Source organism: Hemibagrus wyckioides, linkage group LG15, assembly GCF_019097595.1.
Source record: "Hemibagrus wyckioides isolate EC202008001 linkage group LG15, SWU_Hwy_1.0, whole genome shotgun sequence".
Lineage (NCBI taxonomy): Eukaryota > Metazoa > Chordata > Actinopteri > Siluriformes > Bagridae > Hemibagrus > Hemibagrus wyckioides.
Genome location: NC_080724.1, coordinates 4,689,432 through 4,701,667, shown reverse-complemented (window position 1 = coordinate 4,701,667; position 12,236 = coordinate 4,689,432). Strand labels below are relative to the sequence as shown.

Below are 12,236 nucleotides of genomic sequence, written 5' to 3'. Positions count from 1 at the left end.
TTTCATTAAAATATATAATGTTTATATATAATTTTTTCCTTTCTGTAATAGCATACATATTTTAGTTCAGTTATTCACTTTCATTTATTTTCAGGTACTGTTTTATTCCTGGTCAGTGTCCTAAGAGATCTGGATGCATTCCCAGGACACACTGGACATCAGTCCATCATAGCTGATTAGAAATCAATTCCATCATCTGTTAAATTTACATTAAGAAGCCAAAGTTCAACGTGTACAGTAGTAAACCTTAGCCTGAAGTCAATGTTAGCCTTCAGTAGGTTGAGCAGTAGGTTGAAAATGTTATTTTCACAGCAGATTTTGAAGCTCACACCCTTTCTACCTTGTTAGTTTGCTCTACTCAAGCCAAGTCTAATTCTGAAATTAAAAATTTATATAATTACTATGTTTAGAATGATAAACAGGGGTGGTGGTAGCTCAAGTGGTTAAGGCTCTGGGTCCTTGAACAGAAGATCAGGGTTCAAGCCCCAGTACCACCAAGCTGCTGCTGCAAGGCCCCCAACCCACCCTGCTCCAGGGGTGCTGCATCATGGCTGACCCTGTGCTCTGACCCCAACCCCCAGGGATGGGATATGTGAAGACAGAATTTCACTGTGCAGTAATGTACACTACCAGTCAAAAGTTTGGACACACCTTCTAATTCCATGGTCTTTCCTGATGTTTATTTCTTTCTACACTGTAAAACAATGCTAAAGGCGGCCGAAATCCACAATAATGTCCTTTGAACAGTTGATATTGAGATATGTCTGCTACTGATGCTCTGTAAAGCCTTCATAACGGCTCTAATCTGAGGTGCTGTTAATTGGTGATTTCTGAGGCTGGTAACTCTAAATGAACTTCTCCTCTGCAGCAGAGGTAAGTTTTGGTCTTGCTTTCCTGGCATGGTCTTCATGTGAGCCAGTTTCATCATGGTGCTTGATGGGTTTTGCAAATGCACTTGACAATACTGTTCTTGCAAGAACTATTCCAGAACACCTGACCTTCGTGTCTTAAAATAACAACTGACTGTTTTTTGTTGTCGTTACATATGGATTACTTAAGTCCATGTGTGTTATTTCATAGTTTTGAAATCTCCAGTATTGTTCTAGAATGTAGAAAATAAATCTCTAAACAAAACACACTGAATTAGAAGGTGTGTCCAAACTTTTGACTGGTAGTGTATGTGTGACAAATAAAGGCTTCTAAAACAAGCTTATAGCTGGACCAAAAATAAATTAAAAGAAAAACACATGGGGATATTTGGAAAATCCATATTCCTGGACCACGCCGTCAAGTTAAAGGGGACAGTCCACTATGTCGAGGAGAAAAAAAAAGTAGAAACTGTAAAAACCTTAAATCTAGGCCAAAGAAAAACAAACTTTCTAGCCCTATCTAGCACAAAATCTAGCAGCACCACACCCCAGCGTAGCCAGGAAGTTGACATATGTTTGAGAACTAGTTATTTGCATAGTTTTGACTTATAGCTTTCTAAAGATAGCATCAGGCTAGCTCCAGTCATTTTGCCATATATCACACACCTTTATGTGACAGCCTACAGGACTGCCCTGTAGATGTTTGATCTTTTTTGCAGCTTGAAAAGGTTACATAGGCATTTTCTGATAAATGTTCTGGACAAACAATAAGATGAGTTATTAGATCGTAAGAATATGTTTACTTGAAACACATAGGATTAAAAAAATATACTTATGGGTACAAAAAGGGGGGAAAAATAAAATAATAAATAATAATAATAATAATAATAATAATAATAATAATAATAATAATAATAATAATAATAATAATAGTAATAATAATAATAATAATAATTCTTTTTGGGCAATGTTGATGGTAAGATTTTGCAGGGAGCCCCCTAGCGGTCTGCTACTTGTGTTTGCAACTAGAGAAGCATTATTAGGGTAATGTTAAGGCCCAGGTTCAGAATCTGCCCTCAGTATCCACTAACTTTACCCTGCTTTTATTATTATTATTATTTTTTTTTTAATTCTCCATATGTTTCTCTCATACTAATATAGTTAGGCTATAGAAGAAGCCTTTATTATCACCACACATACATTACAGCATAGTGGAAGTCTTTTCTTCACATATCCCAGCTCAGGAAGTTGGGGTCAGAGTGCAGGGGCAGCTACGATACAGCACCACTGGAGCAGGGAGGGTTAAAGGCCTTGCTCAATTGCCTAACAGTGGAGCTCGGTGGTGCTGAGGCTCTGTCCTCTGATCAACAACCCAGAGCCTTAGCCAATGAACCACCAATGCACACTCACTGAGCTCTTTATTAGGAACAACCTCAGATTTTCCCAAAATATTGAAACCCTTCCTTTGAGACTCTGTTCCATGTTAACATGATTGCATTACACAATTCCTACAGATTTTTCAGGTGCACTTTCATGCTGCATTCCATCACATCCCAAAGTTGTTCCATTGGATTTAGATCTGATGGCTGGGAAAACCACTGAAAAGCACTCATGTTCATGAAACCAGATTGCTTTATGACATGGTGTATTATCATGCTAGAAGTAGCCATGAGAAGATGGTTAGAAGATGCCATGAAATGATGCACATGGTCAACAACAATACTCCAATAATCTCTCCAATAATCTCTGGCATTCAAGTGGTGATTGATTGGTATTAATGGACCACAGTGTGCTACAAAAACACTGCACCCACACCAATACACATAGAGACTGCTGTGTGTGAAGATCCCAGGAGATCAGCAGTTATGGAAATACTTAAACCAGACAGTCCGGCACCAGCAATCATGCCACAGTCAGGAAGAAAGGAGGAAAGAAAGAAAGAAGGAAAAGGAAAAAGAAGACAAAGAAGATAATAATCTATTGATGTTGCTCGGTCAAAAGCCATGGAATAACGAGGTGCTGTATGGAATAAAATAAAGAGCCTTTAGTGTTTAATGTGACTAATGTGATTTCTCACACCTGGAACACATTGCAGGGAGAGTTGCTGCCCTCATGTGGCTCCAACATGCAAATAACTGAGCATCTTGTGAAATATAGATATATACAGTGGAGGTTAAAAGTCTGAGGGCACTTGCACATGCATCTATTTTGCATTATTTTGAATACATATACAACCTGAGTGAAAAAATAGAATCACAGAAATATTCACATGAATTATTTAGTAATTGGGTATGTCCATTTTTTTGTTGTAAATGATCCTATTTTAGATCAAGCGATCAGACTTGAGGAAAAATCTGACCTTTTATGCAAAGTAGATAACATGTTTAAATCTAGTAACAATTAAACAGGGATTATACACCAACCAGGCATAACATTATGATCACCTGCCTAATATTGTGTTGGTCCCCCTTTTGCTGTCAAAATAGCCATGACCCATCGAGGCATGGACTCCACTAGATGCCTGAAGGTATGCTGTGGTATCTGGTACCAAGATGTTAGGGGCAAATCATTTAAATATTAGTAACTTAAAGGATACTTACAGGATTTAAAAGATACTTTTGATAGATACTGATCACTGCAGACCGGGAACACACCACAAGAACTGCAGTTTTGGAGATGCTCTGATCCAGTCATCTAGCCATCACAATATGGCCCTTCGACAAACTCGCTCAAATCTTTACGCTTGTCCATTTTTCCTGCTTCTAACACATCAACTTTGAGAACAAAATGTTCACTTACTGCCTAATATATCCCACCCACTAACAGTACCATGATGAGAAGATAATCAGTATTATTCACTTCACCTGCCAGTGCTCATAATGTTATGGCTGATCGGTGTATTTTTACAATATGATGTATATAATTTTATTCCCACCCAGGATTTTTGAATTTTGTGATTGCCAATACACGCTTTCAGCCAAAACCCTCTTCAATTCATGTGTGACACGTGAGTACAGCGATCATAGAAAGTAATAACATCTGTGTCTTCACTGTTAGCCTTTAAAATGAAGAACGTGCAATTTTGCCATTTCAAATAAAAGCACTAAAAATATACCAGGTATGGTACATGCTCTTTGATATGTTGATATTGTGCGACATGCTAGTTGATATTGTGCCACATAGGTGTGTACAGTATTTACATGGAGCGAGTGATTTTTCACTTTAAATTGTTTCCACAGAGTTGTGGAGATTACTATATTTCTAAAGAGTGCTGTTTTATTGCTGTACTAACAAATGGCAGGTTCTGTTTTTAACCAGGGATTGTTTGGTTGGTTTGAATCCATTTAGTGATAAATTGCAGCTGGTTTGTTGGGTATTGTTTCTACATTTAGTACATTTTACAACATCAGAAGGATTCGACCATTCCTATCCACACAGACTACTCAAGTGCTTGTTCAGTCTCTGGTCATTTCGAGACTGGACTACTACAACTCATTACTGGCAGGTCTTCCTCTGAATGCAATTCGTCCACTGCAAATGATCCAAAATGCAGCTTCACGCCTTGTTTTCAACCTGCCTAAGTTCTCCCACACCACCCCACTGCTGCGTTCCCTCCACTGGCTTCCAGTAGCTGCATGCATCAGATTCAAAACAATGATGCCTGCCTACAAAGCCAAGAATGGACCAGCACCATCTTACGTCAAAGATCTTATTACTCCTCGCACTGCACCTCACTCCCTTAGGTCCACTAGCACTGCTCAACTGGTCCCACAATCTCTCAGGGCAAAAGGTAGATATTCATCTAGACTCTTCTCTGTTCTGGCACCAAGGTGGTGGAATGAACTTCCCCTAGATGTCCGTACAGCCAAGTCACTGACTATCTTCAAACGATGTCTAAAGACCTACCTCTTCCTGAAGCACTTATACTAGCTCTTATTTTTTTCCTGTTTTTATGTATTGTTATATGTTATATATTTTATATATACACTATATTGCCAAAAGTATTCGCTCACCTGCCTTGACTCGCATATGAACTTAAGTGACATCCCATTCCTAATCCATAGGGTTCAATATGACGTCGGTCCACCCTTTGCAGCTATAACAGCTTCAACTCTTCTGGGAAGGCTGTCCACAAGGTTTAGGAGTGTGTTTATGGGAGTTTTTGACCATTCTTCCAGAAGCGCATTTGTGAGGTCACACACTGATGTTGGACGAGAAGGCCTGGCTCTCAGTCTCCGCTCTAATTCATCCCAAAGGTGTTCTATCGGGTTGAGGTCAGGACTCTGTGCAGGCCAGTCAAGTTCATCCACACCAGACTCTGTCATCCATGTCTTTATGGACCTTGCTTTGGTCACTGGTGCACAGTCATGTTGGAAGAGGAAGGGGCCAGCTCCAAACTGTTCCCACAAAGTTGGGAGCATGGAATTGTCCAAAATGTCTTGGTATGCTGAAGCATTCAGAGTTCCTTTCACTGGAACTAAGGGGCCAAGTTGGCCTGGCTTGCAATCGACACTCTAACAGGTTGGAACAGGAAGGGGTCATCTCCAAACTGTTTCCACGAAGTTGGGTGCATGAAATTGTCCAAAATGCTGAAGCATTAAGAGTTCCTTCCACTGGAACTAAGTGGCCGAGCCCAACCCCTGAAAAACAACCCCACAATATAATCCCCCCTCCACCAAACTTTACACTTGGCACAATGCAGTCAGACAAGTACCGTTCTCCTGGCAACCGCCAAACCCAGACTCGTCCATCAGATTGCCAGATGGAGAAGCGCGATTCGTCACTCCAGAGAACGTGTCTCCACTGCTCTAGAGTCCAGTGGTGGCGTGCTTTGCACCACTGCATCCGACGCTTTGCATTGCACTTGGTGATGTATGGCTTGGATGCAGCTGCTCGGCCATGGAAACCCATTCCATGAAGCTCTCTGCGCACTGTTCTTGAGCTAATCTGAAGGCCACATGAAGTTTGGAGGTCTGTAGCGATTGACTCTGCAGAAAGTTGGCGACCTCTTCGCACTATGCGCCTCAGCATCCGCTGACCCCGCTCCGTCAGTTTACGTGGCCTACCACTTCGTGGCTGAGTTGCTGTCGTTCCCAAACACTTCCACGTTCTTATAATACAGCTGACAGTTGACTGTGGAATATTTAGGAGCGAGGAAATTTCACGACTGGATTTGTTGCACAGGTGGCATCCTATCACAGTTCCACGCTGGAATTCACTGAGCTCCTGAGAGCGACCCATTCTTTCACAAATGTTTGTAAAAGCAGTCTGCATGCCTAGGTGCTTGATTTTATACACCTGTGGCCATGGAAGTGATTGGAACACCTAATTCTGATTATTTGGATGGGTGAGCGAATACTTTTGGCAATATAGTGTATATAAAACACACCGCCTTGATTTTAGGCTAATGGTATTCTAAGTCTGTAACCTATTGGACCATTGTTAATATATTAATTGATAGAGACTTTAAAAGCACATTTTTGGACATCGCTCTGGATAAGAGCGTCTGCCGAATGCCAGAAATGTAAAATTTCTGAGAGCTTTGAGAGAATGAAACTAAATTGGTATCACTTTGGGCAATATTTACATTTTTCATAGTTGCTATTCCCCCCATTAGAGTGATTGGTAGGTCTATCCATCACTGCAGATATTTATTATTAACAGATGTGTGAAATTTATGTGGAACAGGATTAACAAATTGGAGGAAATGTTAATGCCAAGATACATAATGTTACCAGTGGAAAAAAGAATTGTTAATAATATGGTTGCTTGGCCCCAGTGGTTTCCTTTTAGTGGTAGGATTGTAAATGTTGACAGATTTATGGGATAATTTGAGACTTCTGGGAATTCATTTATAACTGTTATGTTTTTCTGTGGGATTTAGGCAAATCTTGGAAATAGAGTACTATATTGATTACATGAAGACTAATGTGCATTGTATTGTTTCTTTTGACGACTATAATATTATGATCATGTTAGTTGACTAATTCCAGTGAAATTCAGTGAAAGTTTAACACTCTGCCACCTCAGCACATCATTCTTGTTGACCATGACACTTCACACAGGCACATGACCACTTCCCCTCACAAGAACACTCAAATTGCTCTTGTGATTTGGTCTTCAAGATATTTTGGGCTTTAGGATGATATGTGCTTTAGAAAAACAGCAGTTGAACAGATCTAAACATCACAACCAGTAAAAAATGACATGATGTCAATTTTTTAAGTAAACACTTTATTGTTGGTAGCAAAAACAGCACCTTTTGGTACTCTGTGGACTCTCCTTTTGCATCAGACAGGATACATTGGGGAAGACATTTTCTAAAGAGCAGGCACATAACATGGATTTGCCACAAACATGATTGCCTTTAACACAAATAGGAACCCTTCATAATCAGACCTGAATACTGTTACGGGGCATTGAGTACAGTAACAGGAGTGGCTCATGTTGGTGGCAGATCTGGAATTCTCCAGTTGCTAGATGTAGACTGGAGAACATGTTGTGCAGGACAGTACAGCTTGTGTATGAGTATTTCTTTTTTTAGTGCACTATGCAGAATCCTAATTCTAAGGCACAATGTGAAATGGTTCTTTGATTGCTTGGTCCCATGTAACCCATTGGTCAGAGTTAAGGACTGACTGTATTCTTCTGCAGCTAGTTACTTCAGACAGCTATGTTACGGGTTTAGCGGAAGGATGAGGAATGGGGGGAGACAAGGTTAAACAGCAGAAATGGAAAAAGCACTCTTCACTCAATCTTGGACGATTTCAGAAGACTCAGACACGACACGGCCGTCCTTGGTTTCGATCATCTTGATGACGATGTTCTTCTTGCTCTGGGTCGAGCTGCTGTCACCGTAGCCACCACCGTAACCAGTGGAGTAACCGCTAGAGTAGCCACTGGAGTAGCTGCTGTAGGCACTGCCAGCGGTCTCCATAGGGAAGGAGCTGTAGCTTGCTACAGGGATGAAACAAACAAACATATGAATGAGAGTGTACGGTATATTATAAATCAGGTTTATTCTAATAAAATGATGAAAACTGAAAACCTACTGCTTTGTTTGGAGATGTTGGTCTTGATTCCACTGGCAAGTCTGAAGATAAAGCAAGACAGATGTGTTAGTTTCTTTTAACTAGTACCATATAAGGTCAAAAACAGCAAGCTCGCTGGGAAATGGCTTCACAGTAAACTCACCTGTCCTCCTCTCCTTCCAGGAGTTTCCTGTAGGTGGCGATCTCAATGTCCAGGGCCAGTTTGACATTCATCAGGTCCTGATACTCTCTGATCTGGCGTGCCATGTCCTGCTTGGCTCTCTGCAGAGCTTCTTCCAGATCCTTGATACGTCCCTTTGCATCCCTCACAGCCATCTCTCCACGCTCCTCAGCCTCGGCTATCTGATTCTCCAGGTTAGCACGCTAAAGCACAAAAGTCAGGTCACTATGAGTAATAAACTCTCACTCTGTTTAGCATGTCAGTGGACATCTAGAACATTTTTCCAGTTTGCTTTATGAAATCTTACCTGGCCCTTCACAGCATCAATCTCAGCCTGCAGTCTCTGGATCATGCGGTTCAGATCAGCAATCTCTGTCTTGGTTGATCGGAGGTCATCTCCATACCTGTTTGCGGATGACTGCATTTCCTCAAACTATGGCAGGAAAGAAAGATGAAACGGTTGAGATTGGCTCCTTGAATAGCTTATTTAGCCTAAATTTTAGCCGACACATCTAAAGCCAACATAAATACACCATACCTTAGTCTTGTACCATGTCTCAGCTTCAGCACGGCTGCGGTTGGCAATGTCCTCATACTGAGCACGGACCTCACCGACAATGGCATCCATGTCCAGCTTCCTGCTGTTGTCCATTTCCACCACCACTGAGGTGTCCTTGATCTGAGACTGAAGCTCACGGATCTCCTACAAAGGAGAAAACGTAGGACATTATGAATGATTACGCCATGAAATGGCAATTTTTTATTTAAACAAAAAAATTGAAAACATGTCATTTGCAGGTTTACCTCTTCATAGATCTGCCGGAGGAAGTTGATCTCATCTGAGAGGCTCTCCAGCTTGGCTTCCAGCTCGACTTTATTCATATAAGCCTCGTCCACATCCTGGAAAACAATCATTTAAATTGTAATTCAAATGTAATGTTACCGTTAGAGGACAAATGATGAAATATTGTAATTTAATAACGTAAAATTGTTGTAAGAAAGCCATCTGCACTGACCTTTTTGATGAGGACAAAGTCGTTCTCAGCCTCTGTACGCTTGTTGATCTCATCTTCATACCTGAAGAAATTGCACATTATTAATACATCAGAAGGCATTCCAAATTTATAACTTTTTTTTTTTATTGTATTTTTTTCCCCTATGTATTGACCAGAGCTAAATGACACGATTATTTCCTAAGAACAATAACATGTGTGAACACTAGAGGGAAGCAGTGTTGTATTGGATCTCATGCCTTGTGTTTCAAGTCAGCATTCTGTACACAGCGTCTCTCCATGTAGAAAGTTTATGAACCCATAAATTTTGCTTTTAGTTGCTGGAGTGGTGGGAGGTTGTTTTATGCTTAGTTGCCTTGGTGTAACAGTTGATACCAGAGTTATTTAGGACATACAGTGATTCAACCTAAGGTTAAAGTATGTTTTCCTATCATGAGGAGCTGAGACTACATTTTCTGCCTTGTTGCTGGACACATGGTTTCGTAATCTATGGAAACCTTTTTATACTGGAACACTTAATTTCACCACAATAGCCCGCATTCACAAAACTTGGGCACCATCCATTCACCATAATCCAATAGTGGAAAAAGTCCAGCAAAAGTGACGTGTGGAAGAAAACTCAAATACTAACTTATTCTTGAAGTCCTCAACCAGGCCTTGCATGTTGTGCAGGTCAGCCTCCAGCTTCATTTTGTCATTGCCCAGACTGTCAAGCTGTCTGCGGAGGTTGGCAATGTAAGCCTCGAACATGGCGTCAATGTTGGAACGGGTGACGGTCTGCTCCTGGAGGAGGCTCCATTTGGTCTCCAGCATCTTGTTCTGCTGCTCCAAGAAGCGTACCTGAATGGAGGGAAAGGAGAAAGGAGTTATTGTTTCAGAGTGAGCACAAATCAATACCATATTCAACACTTCAAAGGGCGCTGTGCCCAGACCGCAGTTACAGTCAGTAAATGAATGGAGCTGTAGTGTCTGGGCCAATCCGACATTTAATGCACCAAGAAACAACCAAATGCCAAGAGGCACCATGTGAGCATCACGGGAACCCTGTTGGCTGAGTGTTATATGGAATGAGTTACTGTTTGCAGGATAACAGTGTTTTTTTTTCCACAGGGAAACTGTGACACACATCCTAATTGAAAAGCAAGAGGAGGGAGTGGGTGAGTTCACAAAAGCTTTGCCCACCTCCCCATTTTCCTGTCTCTGTTTTTTGGGGGGTGTTGTTAAAGGAACATGGAAAAAACTATGAGGTATATGCTATTTGTTGGAGACCTTTGTATAGAGTTGGACACCACACAAGAACACCCAAGAGATTAAGGCTGAGATATGCCTTAGAGTTTTTCACAGCGGTGCATGACTGTCCATTAATGTGAAAATGATGTTTTCACTTATGTTAGGACTATGTTAACACTTTGTCTTCACTGACGCCAATTGTTGGTGCAACTGAAGCTTTAAGATAGAAAAAGAGGAGGAAATGTTTCATAATGTTATGTTTAATCTAGACCATTATTAATTCTGGTCATCAGTGCCTCTAGAGGGCTTGTTATGTAATGTGTTCAGTGTTTGTAAGAACATGACACCACCTCTGCTGATTAAATATTAACACTGTAGAGCAGGTCCTGTAGGTTCGGGTGACAATAGACTTTTTGTCTGACAGCACAAAAAGTTCTCAGCTGTAGATGTAAATTAAATGGTAATGACATTACTGTGAACAAATAATGCACATGACCAATACTATATTAAAAAATATTGGTGTAATAATTCATCTAATATAGTTTCTTTGACTTTGGTTTTTAACTTTCAGCTACGACGCCATGGCTAGCTGATGCAAAGGTAAGCCGTTCTCATTCTGACCAGTGACACACCCAAATCCCCACCCAACCCCACAGTTCTTCTCTGCGGCAAGGAAGTTACTACGAACATCAAAGTAGGAAGCAGTTACTTTTTGCAATATTTTTTCCTCACAATACATTACACTTAGCGTGAATCGGTCACTTTTTGCTAAGGGTTTTTTTTTTTTAGTAAGAATTCATCGTGCTTTGTATGAATTAGTCACTTCTCAAGTTTCAAGAGCATTTTTCCTCTCAGTGAGAATCACTTTTTGCAGTATTTCCACAGGAGAAATTACTCTTATTTTCTTGTTTGTTTGTTTTTTATAACCAATTAATTCCTAACAGGCATTAAATTTAGTCAGTTACTTTTTCTTACTTTTTATTCTCAGTCATGACCATCTGCTAGTCACTTTATATTGCAACACATTCCTGATTCCTGACTCATTTTTTTTGGCAAAAAGACAGAGAGATATTGAAACGCTGCAGTCACTCACCTTATCTATGAAGGAAGCAAAGCGGTTGTTCAGGGACTTGATCTGCTCTTTCTCCTGTGTGCGGACGGACTGGATGTTAGGGTCAATCTCCAGGTTAAGAGGGGCCAGGAGGCTCTTGTTGACTGTCACTGCTGTGATGGGTGCCACAGCACCACCGCTGAATCCCATACCGAGACCCATGCCACCTCCATAGGCAGAGGAGCTAGTGATGAAGTTTCCACTTCCCAAACCACTCCTGAGTCCTCCATAGGAGCTGCGGGCTGTGTAGCTCTGTCGGCCCAGGCTGGGGCCTGAATAGGAGACACTGCTGAAGTTACGAGGTGCAGCCACGGAGGAGGTGGACTTCACAGTGTAGCTTGTTTTCCTGACTGACATTGTGCCTGTAGATCTTCTGCCCTGAAGTGGCTTAGAATGAGAGAGTGAGAGTAAGGAAGAGAGAAAGGCAAGAGTTAAGCGTGTCTGCTGTGCTGGAGTAACCCAAGCAGATGAGGCAGAATAGCCGACTCTGGCCCTCTTAGTATAGTAGCACAGAGCTGGGGAGGAGCTAGAGGATAGCTCTGATTGGCTAGTGGTCTTAGGTGTCAAATAGAGAGGAGGTGGGGCTGAAACTCAACAACCCTCTGCTTGCATTCTTCATCTAATCATTACCTGGGCATTCAGCTGCGTATTGCCTAACCCAGTGTCCCACCCTCTTTACTATCCTTTTTGTTTTTGGTCAAACTCTTAGATTAATTTCTGTGACAAAAAAAAAGTTGTGTTGCAAGACAGGTACTTGGCATAAGCAATAGGATGCAACTCGTATCAAATGACTTAGTTGTT

General features: G+C 41.2%; 1 protein-coding gene across 1 annotated transcript; it reads right to left on the bottom strand.

Annotated features, from left to right (window-relative positions):
* Positions 1–7,185: 7,185 nt before the first annotated feature.
* Positions 7,186–11,914, bottom strand: krt8 (keratin 8). The gene is made up of 9 exons (XM_058409600.1): positions 11,418–11,914; positions 9,726–9,934; positions 9,098–9,158; positions 8,886–8,981; positions 8,620–8,784; positions 8,389–8,514; positions 8,064–8,284; positions 7,922–7,962; positions 7,186–7,826 (listed from the first exon to the last, which is right to left on the bottom strand). The coding sequence occupies exons 1-9, from the start codon at positions 11,790–11,792 to the stop codon at positions 7,621–7,623; spliced, it is 1,500 nt and encodes a 499-aa protein (XP_058265583.1). The 5' UTR covers positions 11,793–11,914; the 3' UTR covers positions 7,186–7,620.
* Between the last annotated feature and the right edge of the window lie 322 nt (positions 11,915–12,236).